Raw genomic sequence first — 25,921 nt, 5'->3', positions numbered from 1 at the left:
CTCATAGTAATAAGACATTTTTTTCTATATAAAAACCTCATTTGTAATGTGCTGTTTCTGTCTCTCCATGAAGTCTATAAATCTGCTTGTAGGTTTAAAGTATGAGTTGTAATAAATCACCAGTGTCAACACATTGCAGAGTAGAATATTAATTACAAAACCACCAGTTCAGAATGAATCCAGGTACTTGGTTTAGGTGTTTAGATCAGCTAGTTACTGAAACTGGTATTTGCTTGGCTTTGGTTATTTTCTCTGTAAAAAAGGATAGTACAAAAGATTTATATTAAAAGACGCCTACTAAAATTGACACATTTATGTATTCAAAACCACATTATTCACCACACCTGCTTAGGTTTTCTATTACTCTCAGCCATTGTAAGTACTAAGAGGGATGTGCAAAACATCAGTTTTAATTTGGGACACTCTTCTGGAAAGTACTGTTTGCAGTTCAGTTCTCACTGGCAGAGGAAGGAATTAGCCCAGCTTAGTGCTGTAACCGCTACGTTTATCTTATATTGATGTTTTAACTCAAGTGAAAAATTGTATGTAATATAAAAACTGCACTAGTTTTATCTTTTGAATGAGGTAAGGGAAGTAACTTCTTTTTTCTTCTTCTTCCTTCCCTCCATCCTTATAGTTAAGTTCAAGCCAATTAGAGAAACAAGCTAGGCCAAAATGAGTTTTGCAACTTGACCTGTTTTACAGAACTACTTAAATTTTCACTGAATATTAAAGAGATTATCTAGGTAGGTAATTAGTGCACCTGGAAGATGGGACACACTAAGTTCCAATCTCAACTGCAATAAAAATAGAATTCTTTAAAGGAGCCTCAAAAGTAGAAAATGAATGTATTCTGTGACACTATCCCCTTGTGGTTAGGGAGATGGAAAATAAGATTTCACAAATCCTAACTGTTTTAAAAATTCTCATCTCAAGGGAATAAAGATTGTATGAAGGTATTGGGTAGAGGCTGAAGTACACCCACAACTTATTTCCAGGAAAATCTAGTTACTTTTATTCACTGATGGCAATAGTACATTCTTTCACTTGATTTAATGCCTGTGATGGAATGTCACCTGCTTCTTGCAGGTACCTGGAAGCCTTCTCTAGTTACATTGATTTTTGCTGGTAACATGGAGGAATGCCATCTGTCTAGGGGTGACATCTGACAGTGATATGTACTTGCACGACATCAAAAGAGAGGGAGATTTTCAATAGTCTAACAGCAGCTAGGCTGTAAAATTGATTATACTTTTTAAGAGAGATGCGAAGGTGACAGAGAGCTATTAAAATCCCAAGCAGTCAATGTTAAGTGATGGTTATAAAATTTATTATGTTTGAATAATGCTATTTAATGAGAATACAGCTATCAAAAATGTTCCATGAAGTCAAGATATTGATAAATCAATTGATTGAAATTGCTTTTCCTAACAATTTTGAATTAAAATATAGTGAGAATTCAGACTACCATAATTTTTCTGAGATTGTAGAAGCCTTTATTGTAGCCTAATTACTTTATTTAGTCTTCCTATTTTGATTAGAAGTTTCAAAATCAGAAAAAGATCTGAATTTCAACCCCTTGCCTGAAATACTTTATACAGCTATAATGAATATTCACAGCATAGTGATCATAATGCTCATTTCTAGAATAACATACTTAGAGGAAAGAATCAAATTAATGATAGGACATAAACCTGTTTATGGTGCTAATTTTGATATCCAAACATATTTCACTGTGAACTTACAAACACACTAGCAGAGAGAGATTCTTACAAGACCTTTGAGGCCCTGGGGCAAAATCCTGGCCTTTTTTGTCAGCAGGCTTTGCTACTGAATTCAATGAGTTTCACCCAAATGGATTTCTGGAAGGCACACAATAACTTTCTATTTCCCTGTAGAGCTGGGAGGTTTAAAACATTCGTAAGGCCTGAGGAAGAACCGGGAAAGTAAAAGGAATAAAGAAAACTACATCACCAAGGGAGAGGCCAGCAATATTTTGCATTTACACAGTATGGATTATTCTTTCTGGTATAATCTATACACCACCACTAAAGTTCAGCTTGGAAGAAGCTGGATAAATTATTGGCACAGAACACACTTCTGACCAGCAACAGTAAAGGAAAAATGTTGGCCTTGGACATCAAGGCAACTTGTAGAAACCTTGGAGTGTACATGTGGCAGCACAGCCAGACTCAGAGCTTCAAGAGAAAATTTACATGTTGCCTTCAATAGAATTTGGATCTAGCTGTCAAAAAATTAATTATTCTATCATTAGTCTTGCTAAGTTGCCTAGGAAAGGGGGTTTCTGCAAACTTCATTGTTTTTTTCAAACATGGATTGGTTCGTAAGCGAGGGAACCTTTTTAGACAAGTATCTCCCTTTCCTGCAGTGCAAACAACTTTTGTTATTACGCATCGGACATTAAGTTGTACCTAAAAATAACCCAAGAATGACACCTTAATGGAAAGTATCACCAAAACAGAGAGGATAGTGCTGTTGCTCCTACAGCTTGTTATTTAACTTGTTATTTGGCTCGCAACTAGAAACAACCATTTCAAAGTGCTTATTTATCTTAAATTCCTGAACAGAGATGCCGCAGGCTCAGAGGAAGGAGGAACCACCTTTGCTCGGTTGTATCAACACCAAGTGCTTGGGGAACAGCTCTCTATGTTCAGCGGTGCTGTATTGTTTGTGAGTAGGAAGGAAGGGTCCTGTTCAAGATGGGGCATAACAGATTAGAGCTGGAAAATTGTTCGAAGGGATATAAGTACTTTTGACTGGTCGGTAATTAATGGTGGTACTAGAATCACTGTGTTCAAGAATTTGTGATTCATTTGGACAAAAAAAACCAAGAAATGTGAATAGCAACTATGATTTTTGTATGTCACTTTTTTCTTAACTATTAGACTACATTACTTTTCTCATCTAACAGTACTCTACGCTTAAAGATATAATCCACAGTGCAGACTGTACTTAGATGAGACAAATGAGACAGAACGTGAAAGGGATTTTCTTGAACATTAAATGTGAAAAGTCCAGTTTCTTAACTACAGAAAATGTCAGATGCTGGCTGGTGTACTTTTTGCAAACAGTACAAAAGACCATCTTGTGAATAAAGCACAAGAAAGCTGCTGTCAAATACAGTCAGCTTCCAAGTGCCTGCAGCTTCTAGTGTGAGTAAATAACTGTCTGTGGTGAAGGGCAGTAACACCCTGCACTTATGTCTCCGAAATACACCAAAAATTGCAGATGAATGATAATTGCAGAAAATGAATTTAGAGGCAATTATCAGGGCTGTTTACATGCGACTTTTACATGGCATGGAGTGTATGTTTGTGCATGTGTCTGCATACACTAAAAGTGTGTGTAAAGGCCAATGGTAATGAATATGTAGTATTATATGATGCACAAACAGGACAAAAATTAATCATGTCAAAAATACAAAAGGTACAGCGGTTGGATGACATTAGTGTGCAAAGCCTGAAAAGTGAAATCTTGCTTTCAAAGTAAGTGTACACAAGCCCGAAGTGAGCCCATGGCTCTTTGAATTTATTTGAATTTAAATGATAGTTTCATAATTAATTTCAATGGGGCAGGTTTGCATCTGGCTGTAATGAAACTCAGCTAAAACCAACAGAAGCTGTTGGAGAAAGTATTGTACAGATTTCCAGTATTTTCAGGTCTACTATATTACTAGTGTTCTCCTTGGTGATGTTTTAGTAATCCCAAAACTGATCTCAGACCCCCTCCTCCCATGCTTACCCCCAAAATAACGGCACCCAGTAAAATAATCAGAAATAAAAAATCCTAAACTAAGACACAGCTCCAAACTGTACTTAAATCTGAGAGCTCATGACCCACTTTATTTTACATAAAATTAAGTATTTGTAGTGAAAAGATACAACCAGTCACTCTTTAATTCACCTTAAAAATAACTCCTGATAAGAATCTGTGGGAAAGCAGAAGGTGGGTGGATTAGGGAAATATCATCTGGCACATCATACAGAGAAATGTTTTTTTCCAGAGAAGTATTAGTCACTAGACAAATATGCACTGCTGAGGATGCTGAATGTCTGGTTGGAATTCTCGCTCAGAACTCTTCTCAAGCTCACTGTCGGCAAAGCGCGGTCAACACCCCCTAACTTAGTATGACTGAAGCAGAATTAAAAGTCAAAAGCTTGAAACAGATGCGCGAACTTGCACGCTATCTTAATTGTTTTAGGTAGGTACCAAACTGTGTGGAAGGACAGGGCGCTTATTAGCATCCTAGTCATGATTTAGATGTTTCATCTGAAGGATTTTGACAAAGGGCGCTTTAGCCCTTACTCATTTCCACAGACGGCACCAGGAGAAAGAGAAGAGCTATAGTCAGCTGTTCAGTATTTCTTGCACTGTTCTACCATGTTGTATGATTGTCACCTTTGAAGGTAGAAAAACCATTAATTGTGTAATGGAAACACATCTGTGTGGTCACTAAAACGATGGGATGCTGGTAAGTGCTGTAGACTATTGTAGTGCCTTATATACATGTATTTATTTTTTCTTGCAGGTTATTGTGTGAGAATTTTAGTTATAGCTACATATTTCAAGATGTTTTGACTAAAGATTTGTGCAGTTTTTAAGCTAATATGGAATTTTGCAGATGGTATCCCTAGAAAAAGAACCTTAAGGGATCAGCACTGATGCAGGAATCATGTAAGTTAAAAAGGAGAGAGATATAGAAAACATATTCCACATTGCAAGAATGGATCTTTGTCAATAGTAGTTTGGTAATGTCAGAAATCCCACAACAGCTCAGATTCCTTAAGGCCTCCCATTGCCCCAGGGTTCTCTGGGATGTGCAAAAGCCTCGTGGTTTGCAGGGGAACCAGAGGCCTCACAATATTGGCAGAGCTGCCAGCTTCCAAACCATGTGGGCTTCCATCTGTGACAAAAAGCTTGATGCTCCACAAAGATCACAATGTCACCTATCTACCCATGCTAGGAATCGCTATCTTAATTTCTTTATCAAATCAAATGACCCCACAGTGAGAGAATTATGACCATGTTGACACAGGCTTATGTAAGTGTGAGGCAACACAGAGTTATAACAAAGGAGCCTATTAATAATACCCTCAACATTAAAAACTATGTAAACCTGTGTGCTTAATTTTACTGCATTGCAGTTTAGCAGTATAATGTACCTATGCACAGAAATAAAAAAACAGATGTTGTTTTCTAGAGGTTGATTGCATAATAAGAGAATTTATTGATAAATCTTATACTAAAATCAGTTAATACAATAAAGTCAAGTGTTAGTGTTTCAGACAAAGGTTAGAGAAAACTATTACCATTAGGACGTAACTATATTTTAGAAAAGAATCTGAGTGGTTTTACTTATATTATCATTATATTTAGAACCTCTTCATTTACAGTGTAAGCAAAATCTCGCTAAAGACAAAGGGCTTTGGTTCATGACATAAACCTCTATTAAATTAGTTTACCTGTATGAAAACTGAATAAAGGCTTAAATAAAGAATCCTACCACAAATTCTTAGATGAGAGAGTTGTGACCAACTACATTTAAGGGCATGTTGTAATTGTCAACTTCTAGAAAACATGAAATTGAATAAGATATAATTTAAGCTAGAGGTAACCTTATGTACTGTAAGGATGTGATGTTAAACTGAACTCTGCTCTGTTTCAGCCCTACATGCTGATGATACAATAATATATTCTTAGCCCAGGATTAGATTGATTTTTGGATTGCTTTTTCTGCCTCTGTATTCCACATCTGCAGGGGCAACAATGAGGAAGGGACTTGATTTGACAGCCCATACACTTAGAGGAAATTCTCTTCACAAAACTAGATGTGCTTGACGGAGATGGGGTACAGGGCTGGATGTTTGCATGGATGCAGACTTGAAAACCAGGGATAAGTGCTGGCTACCCACAGTGAGGAGAAACGTTTCAGAGGTCACTCTTCAAACCTCTCATGTGAAGATCGAGAGAGAGAGACAATAACAGATGTGAGCAAAGTAAAATTACATGATCTGCATAGTTACATAAACCAGTTTTTGATTTGGCAGTAGCTTACATAGCCCCACACAGTTTGACTTCACAGATGAAGTCATATGAAAGTCTCATTTGTGATTCAGGGCACCTTTTGAAGAAACTACAGCATGTGTCTCAGTTTGGAATTCCATTATATATTTCTCCATATGCCAAGGAGATTTTGGCCTATAGGTTTTAATTCCATGTGGTATATGTTAGCTAACTGCTGGCATCTGCTACTGTGCTCTAAAGAGTAAACTATAACCTTAACAATCAAAGAACTTTATTAATATTTAAAGAAAATGTTTAATGTTTAAACAGATTATAAAAACTTTAATGAAGCAATTTGGAAACTAGTTTGCATATGGTATTATGTTCCTTAGCCTACCAGCATCAAAAATGACATAATTTTTCAACAAGATCGGCTTCTCTGTAGAACTACTGCTTTCACTACAGCTCTGGGTTTCTTCAGGCTATGAAGTATATTTCAGCATGTCTATTTTCCAGTTTCTGTGCTTAACCAAAATGAAGGAAAGTTGTTTTCTTTGTTTTACAGAAGACAAATCCATAGATCCAAAATACTGTTTTTATTCAGCAGGATGTGTGCATGTAAGATACTAGACTATGTGTTCTTTACAAAATGCTGATGACGAAGGGACACATCTGATGGGAACTAATGAGGCCAGAGTAAATCTGGACATTCTCAGTTAAGGAATAACTAAAGCACATATGCAAAACCAGAGGAAAAATGGAGATTAAGGAATTAAGTACAGAACTGAATATTCTATATGAGATTTCTGTATGTGGACGCCCAATATATTCGGTATTATGGATAAGATAGTAGGTATTTTATGATGTAAATCATAAATTATGCAGCTACTTACAGGTATACCATAGTTATAAGAAGTATATTATCAGTTTACTTGTAGCATGTTTCCTAGCTGTTTATCAAGAAAGAAACAACGACAGCATTTCCACATAAACTTAAAAGGAGCCACATGTAAAGAGACCACAGATTAACATTCTTTTAGCCTGGTTAAGTAATCAGGAACATCAGTAAGATAATGAGGGATTTTGTGAAGAAATTCAGATTGAAATACATGGTAGTATAATTCCTTTTGCAGAAATCAAGATTTTGTTGTGTTTTTATGATTCCTCTTGTTAAACCCATACAGTAAGCAGCTTTAGCTTTCTTTATAGCATTATACTATTCTACGGGGTTCCATAAGATCTCATGGTACATCTGGTCAAACAATGCATCTGGCGCATTTCCAGTCTTCATCTTTTTTCTGCTAAACACAGAAAATAGCTGTGTAGAGAACTGGAGTTCATTGTACACTTCCTGTCAATTGCAATCCATTTTAAAGGTAATAATTATTACAAGCGCTATGCATGTGGTGCATATCCAATTAGAGATAAGAAGGCAATTTATAAACGAGGGCAGCCTGTTTGTAACAGCCTCAGTGGCTCTGCAGGGATGCAGGAGTCAGCGGGCCGTGCGGTCCAGCTCGGGAGCACGGGGCTCAGCCGGTGAGGCAGCTGGAGCCGCTGCTGCCTCAGGGGAAGGGGGAAGTTGGATGGGAAAGTGCTGGACAAGAATGAAGGGATGCTTCTCTTCAGAGTCCTTAGGCTAGAGCTGTAATGATAGTTTGTATCCAGAGACATGAGAGTTTTTGGATTTCTAGAAGGGTCTACACTGTGACTCATTTGGTTTTCAATAAGTTAGATTCCTCAAAGTTAGCAGAAACGTCTACCTACAATTTCAGGTATCTACTCTTAGCAGCCATGTGCTAAATGCAGCATTAGCTATTCTTCTTCTTTTGACTCCATGCTTATAACCTTTTAATGTCTGTATTGGTTTATTCTCTCAGAAAGAAAAAGAATGTGGGAATTTCTATGTCCGCCCTGCTTGTTTTGAACAGCTGCAAAATGAAGGTATTGCTATAGGCCTTCTCTAAAAACAAATCTGATTAAAATATAGGATACTATGAGCAAGGCTTTCCCCTAATGTAACTCATTTCCAGAATGTTTACTTTAAGCAAATCTGGCTAAAACAAGAGCAAAACAATACTGATACTATTCCAATACAAGTAAATCTTCCCAAATTCATTTTCTTGTTATCAGAAGTACTAATAGCTACTTCTTCAGGCCTTTCTACTGACCACCTGGACTCTTTCCTGAGCAGCACTGCCTGAAGCCCCCGTCTATCACTTTTGAGTCTGAACTTGGAGGGGTTCCAGAAGGTTGGAAATTAGTTTTTTTTTGTTGAGCTACAGAAAGGGAACTATGAGACAGAAAGAGGCAGTGCCCATCAGGGATAATGTTTATGCTTAGGCTCCACTTAAATGGAAGAAAGTACCTCATGCATGCAGCCTGTTTAAATCTAACTAGGAATTTGGACTCTATTGGATCCTTTAGGCAAGAACCTCTTGTATACTTTTTGAAGAGTGCCAGACCTCAGTGCCATGTATTAGTTAAAATGGATTTCCAGTTTACCCTCAGACAGAGTATTAGCCATCACATATGTTATCTTACATCAGACAGCCAATGGTGCTGTATACCTTGGAAGATAATGAAAGAACATTCTAGTATGAAATTTTCCTGCAGGCAGCATGATTTTGACGTGCTGGGAGAACAGATTCCTCCTGCACAGTACATATGTGGAGACTGATTAGAATCTGGTACTGGTGGTCACCTTGTTTGAAAGATAACTTTCTTTTCTCTCAGTGTTTTTCTCTGCCAACCATTCATGTGGAAACACCTGACCTCTTGTAGTGCCTTAAAGGTCATTTTTTCCTAAGTGTAGTTCCTGAAGGAATCACAACAACAGCTGCTAATTAGGCTGCTCATTTCAAAAGGATGAGAATTGTATTTTATGGTGGTTGCTGTGTTGCTAATTATCAAGGACATTTTGCTGTAAGTAGGGTTTTCTTCAGTCTAGAAATACTTTTGAATTTTTTAACAGTCAAGAGACTGAATTGTGAGAGCCATTATAACCTGCCGTTTTGTGTCCTTTTCTTCCTAGAAGTGTAAACTAATTATCTATAAACAATCCAATGTCTGATAACAGAAAATAGTAGGCATTAACCATAAATAAATTCATATAGCCTGTGTGCTTTAGATTAAACACAGCTCAAATTGTTTGGTCTATTAAACACTCGTACAAATAGCAGGACCAAAGCCACAGGGCACACACATGTCCTGTGTGACCGTGGAGGGTTTAAGATAGAGGCACTAAGCCCATTTCTGTTTGTGATCTTGCTGTCTATGATTTCAGAGGGCTGCTGCTCCCAAATGCAATCTGGATGCTATGTATCTGGAGCAGGACCCCTGGCGGGCAGCAGATGGATGCAGTTTGGGCAGCAGTAGCACACAGCCATCTACTGAGCTGCTCCCCTTCTCTCGCAGAAAGATACAAACAGTAGCTGCAGTTCCTGGCATCTGTTCAGGAAACACTCCTTTGAGTGAAGTGTGGTGTTGTGTGGTGTTTTTGTGTTTTTTTTTTTTCCTTTTCATTTTCTTCCTTCCTTTCAGTAGATCTGGACATCTCCATTGCCATACTTTACTTTTTAAGTTATACTTTCCTGTCCCAATTTCCTTCAGCAGTGAGTCTATAATTAAGGATGAAAGAGCATCAAGTCTAAAGTCCATATCGAGACTGTATGATGACATATCAGGATGAAGATACTATAATGATTTGATTTACAGTTCTTGAGGACTTAAATAATATTTCGTCACTTTTGTCAGCAGATTTCAATTAATATGATTAATTAGCATTAAATTAATATGCTTATTAACATGATCTTTTTACACAACTCAGTTTATGATCCAGCAATCAGCTGATTAATCCCTAACCTGTTATCTTGTTGGAAAATGTATATCATAAATAAGCTAAGCAAGTTTAGAAAACTTAATGTATTTTTGAAGGATTTCTAGGAGATATTAGCTGCTCCTCTGCAAAGTGATGACTTTTAGTGATCGTGCTTTATAGTGTGGAGATGAAAATTTGAAGCAATCAGTCCTGTGTCCATTAATGAGAAAAACCCAAAAATCAGTCTGAACTTTGAGTCCTTCAGTGTAAATTAGTATATATTAGTATTAGTAACACTACATGCTTTTGTAAGGTTACTCAGAACTTACACAACACTGAGTTCTCTTGTTTTACCTTTACCCCATTCTCAAGCTTGTATAAAACCTTGCAGGTGAAGTGCTGCTGAAATCTGAATGCAGCATCTTGTGCTCACTGCACGCCCTGTGCAGCTGAACTGTCAGGCCAGAAGCTTTTTCTGTAAGGCAGCTCTTCCCTCACGGGTTTGCCATCAGGATCAGTGAGAAATGTGAGTAACTGTTTGACTGGCAATGTGGTTAGAAAGGCTCTTACACCTAATCTGAGAAAGCAACCTTCAGGAATTAGGCACGACTATTTCAGAGAAGACTATGTAAACAAGGGTTAGACTGGTGGAATGAATGGGAAAGGGCAGGGCAGTATGTGACATACTGACTTGCTGGCTGGACAGGCTTCCCTGTGCCTTCCAGTAATTCCCTGGCTCTGCTTCCATAGGAGGCACATTTCAGAATTCCCCTTCTGGAATTTATAACTTGCTGGTACTGTGTTCTGTCTGAAAGCAGAATTCTCTCTACCCTTACACACTTAACCAACGAGACTTATTGCCCTGTCTCCTGGTCTCTTTGTTGTGGCTGTTCCCTGGAGTTAAAGGAACTTAATCAGAAAAGGATTTAACTTGTAAATATGATGGATAATGTTTACAGCCATTAGAGAAAGCGAGAAGCTTCTTTTAATACCCCACCACTAGGAAACTGTGCTGGTCTTAGCTTGGTGTTTGAGTGAAACTGATAGAGGACAGAGAAAAAAACCAGCAAGGACTGTCTTCCCTTCCTGTAGAAAACACAGTATTGTCCCTTCGCCCTTTCCCAGAGCTGACTGTAGGGATTTACAGTCCGCTATCAACAAACCAGAATTTTCCATTTATCTAGCAACACCTTGCCCAGCCACCGAATTACTTGTAGATGAGCAAATCAACCCAGCCCAACTGTACATCTGAAGAACCCAATGTAAAATCTGAACTATAATGTCTCAAGGTTTAGAAGCAACTATTGTTTGCCTGCAGCATAATGTGGGGTTATACTGGCAGCTGTAAATAATTCTAGAGAAAGCTGCACAGAATCAAAGAGCTTTCAACTGGATTTTAGCAGTTTCATCTTCTCCTTCACTGGAGATATATATTGGATAAATTAAACATTAACTGTGTGAAACGCAGGAGCGCTCTGTTTGACCTTACCTTGTTGCCACAGATGGCAGTGTCAATTTTAAAGTTAAAATCACTACGGCCATAGTCAGATCAATGATGATAACTTAAAAATACTGCCAAAACCCATCTTTCATGTTAAAAACAAGCAATAAAAACACAAATACAGAAGGCTTCTAAATACTTTGTGAGAACTGGAATAATTGGATTGAATGAAAACTCTCTAAAGCCTGCATTTTCCCTAAATCTTTGTTATCTTACTTTTCTTATGGCAGTGTGAAAATAATCCATTGTTTATGATAAGATTTGAGTTACTTTATACTTTCAGATTCTGTAAGTTTCAGATGCTTGAAATCTAATTCTTCTCTTTCATGGGATGTTAAACAGTGATTGACTGGATAATAAAGGATACGTGGGGACTAATAATTACACGGCATCTTTTGACAGGCATTCTTAATAGAGGTTCTTCAATTCTCATTTAAAAACTGTAGATAAGTTTTCATTTTATATCCGTATCTGAAGAAAATCATACCAGTCTTTTAATTCTTTTTTCTTATGTATTCTTTTAGAGCAAATGATGAGGTATTATGAGGAATGCAGAACTCAGCGTCATGGCCAGACACACCACCTCTATCATTATATACTAAATTTTACCATTCAGCTATGAAATTTTAACAGTTAGTAAAAAATGTAAAGAAAATTGTGCAAAGCAGTAGAGAAAAGCATTTGTTTAAAAACAGCTAATACAATTTCACAATCCGATTTACAGTTTCAATCTAATTTCCATGGTTTTTGCCAGCTTTAGCTTCAGCCTTAGCTCACTGTTTTGTCAGCGTACATTACAGTTCACCAGTCCTTACTGAACGATCTGTCATATTATAACAAAAGAGAGAGACCGCCTTTGGATAATTCTATAAATGAACAGAAAACTCCTTGATTTTGGCCAGTAATGATTAATAAAAATGAGTTAGATTGGGAGCGAAGCCATCTGTCTGAGCAACAATATTCGTTTAAAATGCACTGAGGTCGTATTTGATTATGAGAATGCCAAGTGTGTGGCTTAGTAAATTTGCTTGAAGAGAATTCTTGGGGGGAGAGAAAGAGGCGGTACAAGTCTCGCTGAAACAGCTGCATATGAAAGGGTAATATTTGGATTGGAAAATAAATTAGAAGAATTCAGAGGAATTTAGCAACAATTTTTGAACCATATTGTAAGGGAGGCTGAGGATTAAGAGCTTATAGGGGAAGAGCAAAACAGAATAGAAGGGGTGCGTAAAACTCGTAGCTCCATAGAAAAACACATAATCCCTTTCCTGGCTGTCCAAGAGTAGATTCAGTTTATTTTCATTATTTTCTTTTGCATTGTTGAATGGGAGGGAATGAAAGCCTGAAAATGAACAAAACCAGTAAGCATTTAAACAAAATGTTAGTTAATTCTGTAGTGGAAAAGGTTCATATGTAATTAAAAATACTATGACCTTTCTTTTTTCTCGTTCTCTGATGCTCTGCATCATTAAACCATGCAGATGAATCCCTGAAAAAGCTTGTATTAAAATTGTGAAAGTTATACACCAGGGTAGTAATGGCATATGCAGTTCAGTATTTCTGCAAAATAGAAATAATTCTATATTAGATATAAATGTTATTTCCTTATGATACAGTGATCAGAGAAGGGTTCTCTGCTGGAATACTTTTTGAAAGCGTTTGCCTCTACTTATGTGGGGAAATGAAATTGAGAAGGATTATCCTGTTCAAGAGTTGAGCTTTATTCTGGAAGTACTGACCAGAAACTTTTTTGTGATTTAAAATCTGTGAGAGTCTGACAGTTGAACTGATACTGTGGCCAGTATTTTTCTATCAAACTGCTTGATAGAAAATAGGATTTTTGATTAAATTGAGGTGTGCAAGAACTGATGAATCTTTTAATGTAAAGTTTCCAACACTTAAACAGAGGAATTGATGAAAAAGGTACCAGATTGCATCATGGAAATTATAGTCTTGGACCATATATTTCCATTTTGTTCTAGGAGATAGATTTTCTACAATTTGGGGTTCTTGGGACATATGAGTCAACATTAAAAGGGAAGAAAACTGCATTTAAATGACTTCACACAGGATCTAGGTAACGGTGAGGTAGTCTAAAATTACTTCTTACACTGAAAATTATTTTGAACATTGCAATGCCATGTATCTAGTAGTGAGAACAGTCCCAGGTTTTAAAAAATAATTACAATTGCACTAGTCATGTGCTCAAACAGAAAACCGTTGACCAAATTTCTCTTGTCTCTGAACACTAAATAGCACAATGGAAAAAATCACTTCCTTTCTAAGTGTGACAGATTTTTAATGAGGCAGAAATGAAATGATGTCACTGCTCAAGTCTGTGGGCCAGACTGCAGTTTATACAATTGCTTTGCAAAAATCCACATGAATCCAATCTCTCAGATCATTTCTTATTTACCGGAGCTCTTTGAATTCCTTAAGTTCGTAGCATTTTCATATGGAACTTGGTGTAACCTATTCTTTCCTTATCCTCATCTCCTTCACTGACATCTCAGATTTCTTGGGAGGAACCGATTCTTATATTTTTTGCTTATCAAGAGAATTCTTACTGTTTTCCTGGCAAAATCTCTGGTCTTTCCCCTCATGAAGATATAAACCTCTAATTTGCATTAATGAACCTCCATTCAGCTGTATTTCAGTACCTCTGACTTCTGTCTAGTCCTTACACCCGCTGAAGACACAAAGTTGGTTATTTCCATGCCCTACCTGTTTAGTTCTCATTTTGGAATCTGGTGATAGATTGTTGAAGGTATAATGGGCCTGTGTGACTCCGCAGAAAAGGACCGCAACAATACCTGAAATTCAAAGAAAAAACAGAGTTAGCAGGTTTTATTTTCTTACTCAGGTTTGTCAAAGGGCTACATTTAAAAAGCTAATTAGACCATTAACAGCATTTTATAGCAAGAGAACTTCAAGATATGTTTTAGAAGAGCGTCTTGCAACCAAACTAGAATTTTTTCCTTTGATAAAAACCATGAAGTCTTCTACTTGGTCCATCAGGCATTCACAGCATTTCCACTGTTGTGTATTTGGCCCAGAACTGTAGCAAATTTGTTTGAATTAATACATGGTTAATATCTCACCATAATTTGACTGACAGGCAAGACTAACATAATTGTAATATGAAGGACTTCAGATTATTTGAAAATTTTGGCATAGACTGGGTAGGAAAGTAAAAGCTAATTTTATTGCATTTAAATGCTTTGAAAGCACTTGGTACGGAATGACTGCAACAGGGGAACGTCGTTTCTATCTGTGCCTGACTGTGACCCTTATGGTAAGCAGTGAGTAACAATGTGCAGGGTAGACAACAACAACATATCGCTTAAAAATGATGCTCTGGCAGGTGCAAGCCGCACCGCCCACGATGACTACACCAATGACTGTGGCCATGTGGCAGTAATTATACTTCCCAGCTTGTGGAAGGTCTTGAGGAGCAGGGCAGCAGTTTTGTCAGGAATAATAATAATAATAATAAATTTGAATTATATTTCTTATTTTTGAATACTTGCTCCCTGTCCCTGGTCCTACCTCACTAGAAACATTGAGTAACTTTACTGTAGTGTGGTACAATAATTAAAGTAGTTGATAAGATTGTCAGCTTTGGACACAGATAAGGCAGAAGGAGCCCACAGAGGGAGAAAATGGAACAGCAAAAATAAGTGTCCACCAGTAACCATATGCAAATGCCCATGGAGGAAGAAATCTCTGTGCTTTTTTTTCGAACTCGGGACATGTCTACATAGATAATTATATACGCAACAGCTCAGGGCTTGCTCATGTCCATTCCAATCATCATTCCCTGACAACGTCCACGCACATTTCCTGAAGCACGAGGAGCACGTGAGTCCTGCTGTGTTTCCAGGAGCAGCACTGGTGTGCACAGAGCCAGCCCGCATGGTGCCACACACACATGCTCGCCGGGGCTCACACACACAGGCGGTTTCCACCATCCCCCCACGCACTTTAGTTCTTGTGCCTTTCAACCCTAATGCTCACAGCCTCCTAAGATCTAAATTGTGCCCTAATTACCATTTTAGTTCTGCTTCCTCATGGGTTGCTCTGCAAATTTTTAGGTAATTTTTAGCTCATAGGCTGCTGGCATGTACTGAAATAAGACTGATGAATCCAAGGAAACATATTGAGGCAACAAAGCAAGCAAAAGTTACCCGTGCAGGTTTAGGTAATATTCATTCTTGCAACGTGACTGCAGCAGATTTCTAGGCATTTATTGAGTTAAACTAGCACTGAAACATATAAACCAGTTAAACTGGAAGCAAAGAGGATGCAGTAGAGTTGTGAAAATAATCTCAGTCTGTTCTCCATCCTGGACTTGAAACTGGATAAGGCTTCCTCCAGCTTCTCCAGGATGGTGGCATCCTGAGTTTACAAAGGCCAGCAAGAAGAGGCTCAGTAAGGGGGGCAGAATCTACAGTGCTGCAGGCTTTGACATGGTAAACCCAGTACAAAACAATCTGCTACTTCCAAAGGATTAGTACAAGCAGGCCGGGCTTCAGGCAGTCACAGGAAAAATGGATGGTAATGCACTAAGCAAGTGTCAGGTGAAAGTTCTGGTGTCTTGATAGGCTCTTTACTAGGCTTATCCAAACTTCTAAAGGCTTGAATTTTAGCAGCAAGAGGGCCCTGGAGGTGGGTGAAATATCCTCCTCCCCTAAAGCACGGTATAGTTAAGGAAGCATGGCAAATAAAAATTTAGACAAAGTTAAAACTGTTGCATGTGGGGGAGTGTGTGCATGTGGGAACAGCACATTGCCACATACCAGTTAAAGTAATTATTACTTTACCAAACTTTCTCAAATTTCTGACTCTCTTTGGATGACTAACCATGAAAATAGTGCCCAACAAAATCCAACTTACTTCACTTGCAAGGCTTTCTTGTTTCTGTGAAGAAGGGAGGCCTGGAATTAATATGCTTTTGATAGAAGAAAAAAGTATGGAATAAAAAATTCTGAGATGAATTTGGCACGAGGGATAACCGCCATCAGAAAGAAAATGAGAAAGCCAATATATGTATATATTTTTCCCCCACAAACCACTGTGGACATTTCCTTTGCTTCTGGGTTGTCTTGATGTTGTAAATTTACCTGTATCACTTCTACAGAACACAATATCTGCATCCAAGAGAAATTCCACTGAGCTTTAACTGCTGTGTCTTTGTTTTTTAGTGTTTATTTTCTTATGTCTAGTTTTCTTTTTTCTAACTACACCAATACTTTCTAGTAAATAATGTGGGGAGTAGTGAGATTGTTACTGCTAAATGTGTTTCAGAAAGTTCATGTTTTTGTGAGGTTTGATCGTTCTCTTAAATGCGTCTAAGTATTTTTTCTCAGTAAGTGTATTTGATTGTGAAGAAATGATCTGGGGAGTTTAAAAATTCTCAAGGCATTAATAATATGCAATGGGATGCTCAAACAGTGAAATTCCAGTTAAAAAATAGAGCTAATCAGTAACGCTGCTAAGTATCATTAGCTCCAGGCTCAGTAACAGAAATGGAGATAAAGAGTTTCTGATTCGCTTTCTTCAACATAAATCATCATCATGCCAAGCCTTGCATTTTTAAAATTGACTATTAAATTCAGCTATGATTATAAAATGTTTTTTTGACTGCTAAGAAAGTGCTAATTATGGGTAGTAAGAGAACTGAGAGAGAGACATGAGGAATAAAATCGCCTAAATCTGATTTTACAATAGGAATAAATGATCTGAACCATGCAATTATGCAAGTGTAGAAACCAGATACCCCGTTTCTAGGGAAGACTGAGGGAATGCAATGGAATATTTCAATTGCTACAATTGAAGGCTTAATATGTACCAGCCATGTCTCTTGCAATGAATGCTTCATTAAAAGGCTTGGAGAAAATTGTTTGTAATGCATTTCCATGAAAATGATTACTTAAGAGTAATGGCCAATTACATGTTAATGTAACTACAAAGGAAAGACAACTACCTAAAGAAAGAGGCAAACAGAACTTTTCAGCTAGAAGGAAAAAGCAATCTGGATTTCTTTGTAAAGACTATTAAAGCTGGATTTTGAAGTTAGCTGGGTAGCAACATCCCGTAGGAACTGTGTCTGGCACATAAATTAGGTTGTTAAATTTCTGCAAACTTTCCTTCACAGAGAAACAGATAAGACCTTTGGACCTTATGACAATATTGGAATTGTAAACAGAAAGTATTTATTAGATGCAGGGAGGCAGCTAAAGTGAGATGGTCCTTTTACCACCTTCAGTGCTCTGAACTTTAATTCCAGGGTGTTGGACTCTCAGCTCACCTTTTCAGTGCTGTCATATTGTTTCATTTTTAAGTGGCAAATTTAGCAATTACAGAGATATGTAGTACTACAACTGCTGAACAAAATGTAAGTAAACAGGGAATGTTTTGAGTTGAAATGTGTGATCTGTCATGAAGTGCAATACAGCCACTTGTGTCTGTAAAGTTACTGAAATTTTTCACTCAATATAAAATTGAGAAATCTCACAGTAAAATATTGATAGTCACTAGTAAAGTTTCAGCTACAGCTCAACCTCTTTGAAGAGGTCTTATTAGAAATAAAAGCCTATACTTTTATTTGATGTTTTTGCTCCTTATATAATAGAGAAATATTGCTGGCTTGTTACCTGCTCATACAATTAGAGAACTTATTCTTACATTAGTTTTACCAAATATTTGTAGTTGAAATCTATGCTAGGACAAAAGCTGGTAATATTAAAATATAGTATAGGATAAAGCAGTAACTTATATCTTTAAAAGTATTTTTCTGACAGTGTGAACTTTAACATGATAGTATGAGCATTAGTTTATAAGTGTTAATCTAAAAGTAATTCCTATATTTTTTCTGAAAGACAAAATATTTTTTTTATCATTTAATAAATGGGCAAAAGGAAGTGTACCCTTGCTTTTCAGCAGCATGCACAGTGTGCTTTTAGTGCATACTTGCAAGTGACTGGCCACAATCTAAGCTTCAGAATTTGCTAATTTAAGACAATAACACTGACATTATGTCTGCAGGTGTCAGGTCTTTTAGTGGTAAAAAAAAGAATTTGGAAAAATAAAAAGCCAAAGCCAAACCTCTGCCTTCCGGGGAAACAAGGAAATGGGTAAAATGTATAATTTCATTTGAAAAGATCTGAAGGTAAACTGACCAGTTTTCATCCCAAATTGGAAGCACTCCAGAGGTTCAGGGATGTCTTTCTGATGATGCCCAAGCAACAGGAACTAGTCTTTCACCAAATGTAGTGGAATGCGGGGAAAAGAGAACAATGAGGACTCGGTAATAGAGAAATCATTTAAATCAGATAACATTTGCCTTGGAGTCATATTTATGTCAGAATATCTCCACAGAACCTACTGGGAACATCCCAGTGCAGCCTGAATGCGCGAGTGGCAGGAAACGAGGCACCGTCTTCTGCATCAAATTGTTGCAGTAATGAGGCTACGAAACCAGTAGCAACAATATCCCTATTCAGTCTGTTTTCACTGAGTCTATGAAGTGTGACTAATATTTTTTTTTATACTGAAGCAAAGATTCAAGGCTTCTTTCACCACACCTGCACCAACGCAGAACTCAAGCTGGTGCTTTTTTTCATGAAGCTTTCATCTCTGGATTTGTCTGAAGTTGATTTTATGTTGAAGTGACAGAAAGAAACAAAAAACTGACCTGAGGGAATTTTTAGGCCCTCTTCTGAGGAACGATCTTTGGTTTTGACCTGGCTGCTTCAAGTGAGACCTGTGCTTCACTGTTGTACTTTTGTAACTCCAAATGAATTGTTGTATTTGATTTAGATTGGAACTTCTACAGTGAGACACACCAGGTTTTATTTTAGACATGCTGAGAGTGCTTACCTGTTTATCCTGAGCCTGTTCACTAGCAATACGACTCCACTATCCTCATTTTATGCAACTGATCATTGATCTCAGCCTAATGCCAGCTAGAATATGTACTTTTCTCTAAAAACAACCACCTTTCTTTTCTTCTCTTACTATCTTAAAAGGCTGTACCTCCAGCAGGACCTAAGTTAGCCAGACCCAACCATTGACTCAAGTGTGTTTGTGGTCTGGTCAAGTGATGCTGTTGAAAGGGCAAATGGGATAAGTGAAACTGCAGACTATTGTATCTAGCTTATATGTCAGCAAAGTATGTCTAGAACTTCCCCTAAAGTACAGGATCCACCTGATATTCCCATTTTACAATAGCACATATCATCCAGAGCCATCTCTGAAGTCCTACAAGCAAACAATGGGTTAGTAACTTGTGGCACACTTGCCCAGTTGTCACCTGTGTCTGCATAGCACTGCAAATGCCGTCTTATTAGCTGTGAAGAGGCTGCTTTCCTAATTAGACCCAAATTTAATCCTTTCTTCCTGGGAGTGACAGAACTACAGCTTGAGAGTTGAAATCCATCTCCTTTTTGACCTGGAAGCTAAGCTGTCCCTTCTTCCTGGAAGGAGTCTGCCTTCCTCTCTGTGTGACACAACATGGCACAGTACTTATGAATATAGGAAAGAAAACCATAAAGTTGAGAATTTAAAGCTCAGAAAAACTTTCTTTTTTCGGAATAATGCCAGCACAATGAACTAAAGCCAATGAGGTACCAACCCGGATTGTGCTCGCGGTGTTCAGAACTGCAGGCAGAAATGTTTTGATAGAACCCTTCTGAGAGTGATACAAGAAGAGCTGGTCACAACATTTAAAGAAAACAAGGAGATAGATGGTGGATCTAAGACAAATTACAGCAAACAGATCAGAACAGCAAACAGCCACGAGAATAAATGCACTTTGTCAGCAGCACTAAAGGAAATGGAAGTTGGTGACATTTGTTCTTGCTATGTCCTAAATACAAATGTAGCACAAAACTACCCCAGTGAGAAACCAGATCATAATAAGCTGCTTATTTATTTTTGGAGGAAAAGTGTTCTCACTAAGTGGACTGTGCTCTCCTGTGAGCTCCTGAACAAGAAGGCAGGTGTCGGACATATCACGAAATGTTCAGATGAGAATTGCTGTGTGTGAGGAAGTAGCAGTAATTTATTATCACAAGCTATTTCCTTTATAATGATCAGAAAATAATAATTTTGGACTGGGCTTTGAAAATCAGTAAAGGAACGAAGATGATCTCCTCCAACAATTTTTACTTCATGATCTACTGTCTTTCTTAGCTTCATAACACAGGTCTTTAGTGTGCAGAAATCAGAGGTGGTTGGGCCATAATTTTGATGCTTTTACACTAATAAATTCGATATGACTCTGAAGTACACATTAATTGAATGCATAACTGCAAATAAATTCACATACATATATTTGAGTGCATTTTTGCAAGTATATTAATCTGTTTTTATTTGAATATTTACCTAGTTCAAACAGCTGTATATAGAGGTGAATATTAAATGCCCATGTACATCATGTAAGCTTTCACAGACTAATGACTGAGTGATCAGTTAAAAAATAGCAAATTTTGTTAATTATAAAACAAGAGAACAGGCAGTTAATAAGCGTAAGATGTACTTTCCTCATTTATTTTGACAAGTGTTTAATTTAAATTACTTTTTTTTTTTTTTTGTAGCCAACTAGTAAATACTCTGTAATAAAGTTTGAAAATGAAAGCAACTATATTAACACTGACCTCACTATAGTGTGCTCTTACTACAACTTTGCTCAGCAGTCAGGAATTATATACTTTGAAGCAAATGAGAAAGTGCACAAATTAGATTCTACTGTATAAAAATCAATTCATAATGCATATGTCACAGCTTGATGATACAGCTATAAGATTAATAACCATAACATTCATTTATAATTTACAGTTATCAGTATAACAATAATTGTGTAGTCATCTCAGATTTTTACTTTGAATTGCTGGTTTGATCACATCCATTTTTCAACCAGGGTCAGGCCCATGTATTGTATGTTATATATCACAGGATATCTTGAGGTAGAAGAACGAAATATTTAATAAAATATTGATCTTCACTGCTCTTCATTCACATATATTTTAAAAAATCTGCAAGCTAAACAAGGGAGCTCTGCCACTTACTATACCTACCCAAAAACCAGTTTAGCCTGTTATTTATAAATTGTGACATACTTCAATATTAAGACATCAAAAGGCTCATAGTGATTGAAGAACTAGTGTGGAAAGCACTATAAGAATAAAATTATTTTGCAATTATATTACTTACTAGCTACAGGGAAATACTGATGCTTAGTGTTAATCCTTTGAAGTTCATTTAGAAGGAATGAACAGAGGAAATGTGATATCCAAGGAAAATGAAGATGAATATAGGCATAAATGTAGAATGGATCAAGTTAATTTTTGAAGCAAGCCTACTGAAGTAAAAGACTTCAAACTAGGACTTTAGCTGATGGAATGGAGTGGTCCAGCAGGGCCATTGCATGGTTATGATGCTCTCTTGATTGTAATGATTGCTCTTGAGGACAGACACACTTGACTGTAAAACAGATGCATTAAGTAAGACAAGGGGCAAAGCAAGTAAGCTAAAAAAGACTGGAAATGGTAGAGTCCGAATTAAAAGCTGAGTGTGTTCTGAAGGATGAGTGACTTTCCCTGGGCTCCCTGCACCTTCTGCAACAGGTGCTTTGTGCAGCGCATTCCTGTGTGGGAGACTGCACTGCACACATAACCGCATCTTACACGGGTTGCCTGAGCATGGGGGTGAGAAATCAGAGCCACCTCTGAAATCTATGCTCCCAGCAGAACCTAAGTCACTTGATAATTTCTTAACCAATACGGTAATTCTCCTGCTGAAGTGGACGTTTAAAATCATATTATCAAAGATGCAGTTATTTCAGACCAGACTGAGAGAAGATGAAAGCAACATCAAAACTGGTTAAACCAGACAACTATAAATAGCCACTCTAAGATGTAATGTTAGTGCAATACTAATGAAGTCAAAGCACTTAGAAAATACAGCTTCGAATTTCTGAAGCTATCCTCCTTTACTTCCATTTTCATATAGTGATCATGCACATCTCTGGGAGCTGTTAAACATCAAGACACAAAATGGACACAGTCCAGCTGGTATCTGATTTTCTCTGTGTGTTGGAATACCAACCTTTTGTTCTGTTCATGTGCTCCTCTTTTTACTCATTGTCCTGAAGATTCTGGCAGCATGCAAATTTGTGTATTTAATAAGGCAAAGATGCCAGAAATGTAGATGTTAATACCATTTTGGAAACAGTTTCATTGTGTGGCTCATATTAAAAAAGTAACACGCTGGCTCCATAGAAATCAGTAGAAGTATAACTGTTGACTTCAAAGGCTTTGAACTATTTTGCAAACAAACCAGCATGGGCTGCAATAACAGTCTATTAAGCAGTTTTCTTTCCCTGACAGTAACTAGAGCACTAGATTTCAGAGGTGACAGCATCAAAAACATCAAAATGATCAAGCTCTAACAAACTGTTCTTTCAAATCTCACTATACAACAGCTTGCTCTGGAGGTAAACTATATTCTTTACAATTTTTGCCTAAACTTCTGTGGACTTTTTATGTTGTAAAAAGCAGTCCCTGAGTATGTACTTGGCTGCCGTTGCATGATTTCTTTGTCAGTATTGACAAAAATTAAATCATACATCTTTCTGTCACTGGGACATGACTGTACCTCTCCTGTTGCAAAAGGTGTTTTAGACATAGCACTGAACAAGATGAACATTTATTTTAAAATTCCAGAGATGGGTGCAACTCCCTGGCAATGCTGAGGATGACCCTGTCCTCTGTTTGGTCACTGATGGCTGGGAAAAAGGCGGAGGGAGCGGGACATGTGGCGTGCACAGAGGGGCAGAGTCTCCAGCAGCCACAGTGCTCTGTATGTTTGCTTCCTCAGACTTACCTGCAGCTCTGGTCCTCTAGCTGGGCAGAACAGACTGGGATTAATAGTGGCACTCATAGGGACAGGACAATGTGAGAATGGAGAGGAAGAAAACTTAGGGCTTTAGCCTGATCTAATAAGTCTTTGTCTGGAAAAACTACTCAATGTCTCTTCAGATTCATTCTTGAAGGTGAAACCATATCCAATATAGCAACTGGCTTTGGGAAGCTTTATGCATGATGTCATGCCTAAAATAAACAAGACATTTTCCCACACTACAGGCGTATTTTTAAACTGCCTTTATTCAATAAAATGAACTGCTTACCTGTAAGACCAGCAGCTTCTGCTGATAAGAAGGCACTCCAGGACAGGAGGAAAAACAGTCCTGTCTCCAACATTGGGAACTCACACAGTTTTGTAAATTTTGTCAGGTGCTGAAAGGTTGTTGAGGAAAAATAAAAAAGCAGCTGTTTTGTGAGCTAAAATCGCCCCCAACCTGACAAAGGATGAAAGCAAGCAAGCTCCCCCACCATACTCCTCTATACAAGTTGAGTGCAGGAAAAACCGTACAGCTTCTGAATTCTCTTAAACAAAGAGGAAAATCCAGCACAGGTTTTAAACAGGTGCATTCTACAAGTTGGCTATTTCAAGTGCTTTTGTGGTTTTTGAACTAATGCCTAATTGGTTGCATTTTGCATATTCTTTTCCCAGAAAAAGGGGAAAGAAAGTAATTTTGTCCAGTTTTGTTAACAAAATGACTTGTGCCTACATTTGCGTCAATGCAAGACAGACAAAACTTGCTGCCCTTTTGATGATAGTATTTTACAGGAAGAACTGTAAAACACAAGAATAAATGCAGGACAACAGATATGTTTTTTATTTCTAGTTTAGGTAAACTGACTGACTTGATTTGTAGTCTAGTGTTTGCCTTTTTTGTATAATTGCTGCTAGTTTGTAGCTCATAAATAAGTTGCTGTAGTTCATAAATTCATGTTTTAACCTTAGAATATCTCAAAGCACTTTTGTAAAAATGTAATTACTTACAAATAGTAAACTAAAGACCAGAGTCTTGCATTATGTCAGGAAGAAACTTATATAGTTCTTTGTGGATTCTGACAAGGGAAATTTCCTGTCAATTATGATTTGACTGCTTGCAATTTGACTGTTTGCTTGTCTTGAATCATGGTTTGGGCTCAAACTAAAGATGATCAGTCTCAGATATCACACGTTTTTTCTGACATACATTGATACTTTTCTTCAAAAACAAACTATAAAGGATATTAAAGCTGTGACAACAGCATAAGAGGATCCCATGGCAAACGATCCAGCAAAGATCCCCAGGAAATTTCCCACAGACTGGAAGAAAGCAGCAGCATCAAATGCATTAGGATTCTCCTTAGGACTGTAAATGGATATAGAGCTGAAAAGAAACAAAGGGATGGGGAAGAGAAATAGAAAAAGGAATAATGAATTCAATCACATTGTTACTGGAATCAGTAATTGAAAATGGATATTTTTAGGGACTCAAAATGCAAAATGAGGCTTTTCTGGGCTGATAGCAAATGGAAGAGCAAAGCAGATGGAGGCTGAGGGGCGGAATGGTTTATTTTCAAGGTATCACACTGGAAATCAATAGTCTGCTGCCAGTCAGTAAACATTTTTATACTAGAAGTGCCATAAAGAATATTGTTTCCAGGCCAACTAAACATTAAAAGGTGGTAGGTGTATAACGAAACTGCAGAGAAGATAGATAACTTTGAATTATTTATTGGCCATATGTCTTTGGAGCAGTTATATATTCAGAAATATTGTTGATAAAAAGCAGAGTTTTATGGCTGAGGCTCAAATGGGTGACACAAATCACAGCAGGTACCAAATCTGCAGCAGCAATCTTGTCATAAACCACCCAGTAGCTCCCTTCTTGGTGTAACCCTTCATAAATAGGGCTGAAAGCACATCAGGAGCTCAACATGGAAAACCTTGTGGGCAGAATGAATGTTGTCCCCCAGAAAGAAATTGCTGCAGTTGCCAAAGGTCATCTCCTGTATCGCACCCCTGGGTACTGCCACCAAAGGGAAGGCCACACACTAAAGTGTTTTGGAGTTTCAGAGTTATTTGCCACTAGTCAGTTACTGCACAGGACACTAGTAACACCGACTATGCATACCTTTTTTCTTGTTGAGATGTTAATTTTAACAGCTACGAAATAGCTCTAAGGCTACCAAACTAATTAAGCAACCTTTTAGATCTTGTGGTTCCATTGATTTCAGTACTGTAGGTCTTTTATGTTCATTGTCAAAGAAAACATACTGAGCTTGGCATTGGATTCCAGAAAGCAGCTTGGATTGCTGGAAAATTACTGGTATTTTAAGCATTAAAAATTTAGAATTTTTTTAAATGTCTTGAATATTTTAAGCTTCTGCATATTAAGAACGTAATGCCTACAGTCTGATGTCTTTCATCTGGAAATGAGGCTTGGAGATAAAACTCCATGTGGAGGATTTTCTAAACAGTTGCATTCATTTAGGAATCTCCAACTAACATGAAGACATGAAAACAGACCTCATGCTTTCAGTCTGTAAAAAAGGCACAAGGATTCTAAAGGCATATGGTGGAGCACCACTAAATATGAGGGGTGAATACTTACCCAATCCAACAGAAGTTACTAGGCACCAAAATCTGGTATCTTCAGTTACACTGATCAGCACCAC

The 25,921-nt window shown here is 37.5% G+C and overlaps 1 protein-coding gene across 1 annotated transcript in view; it reads right to left on the bottom strand.

The window, feature by feature from the left end:
* The window catches only part of SLC9A9 (solute carrier family 9 member A9), a 190,938-nt gene that overhangs the window by 93,164 nt on the left and 71,853 nt on the right, over positions 1 to 25,921 (bottom strand). The window contains exons 7-9 of the mRNA XM_013368144.3: positions 24,492 to 24,630; positions 23,536 to 23,641; positions 14,070 to 14,158 (exon numbers count right to left, since the gene is read on the bottom strand). Of these exons, the coding sequence (XP_013223598.2) occupies positions 14,070 to 14,158; positions 23,536 to 23,641; positions 24,492 to 24,630 (334 nt within the window). The remainder of the gene's footprint in view (positions 1 to 14,069; positions 14,159 to 23,535; positions 23,642 to 24,491; positions 24,631 to 25,921) is intronic.

This window comes from Columba livia, chromosome 9, assembly GCF_036013475.1.
Source record: "Columba livia isolate bColLiv1 breed racing homer chromosome 9, bColLiv1.pat.W.v2, whole genome shotgun sequence".
NCBI classification, from domain to species: Eukaryota; Metazoa; Chordata; class Aves; order Columbiformes; family Columbidae; genus Columba; species Columba livia.
The sequence above is the reverse complement of the archived record's forward strand: the minus strand, read 5'-3'. Positions and strand labels throughout refer to the sequence as shown.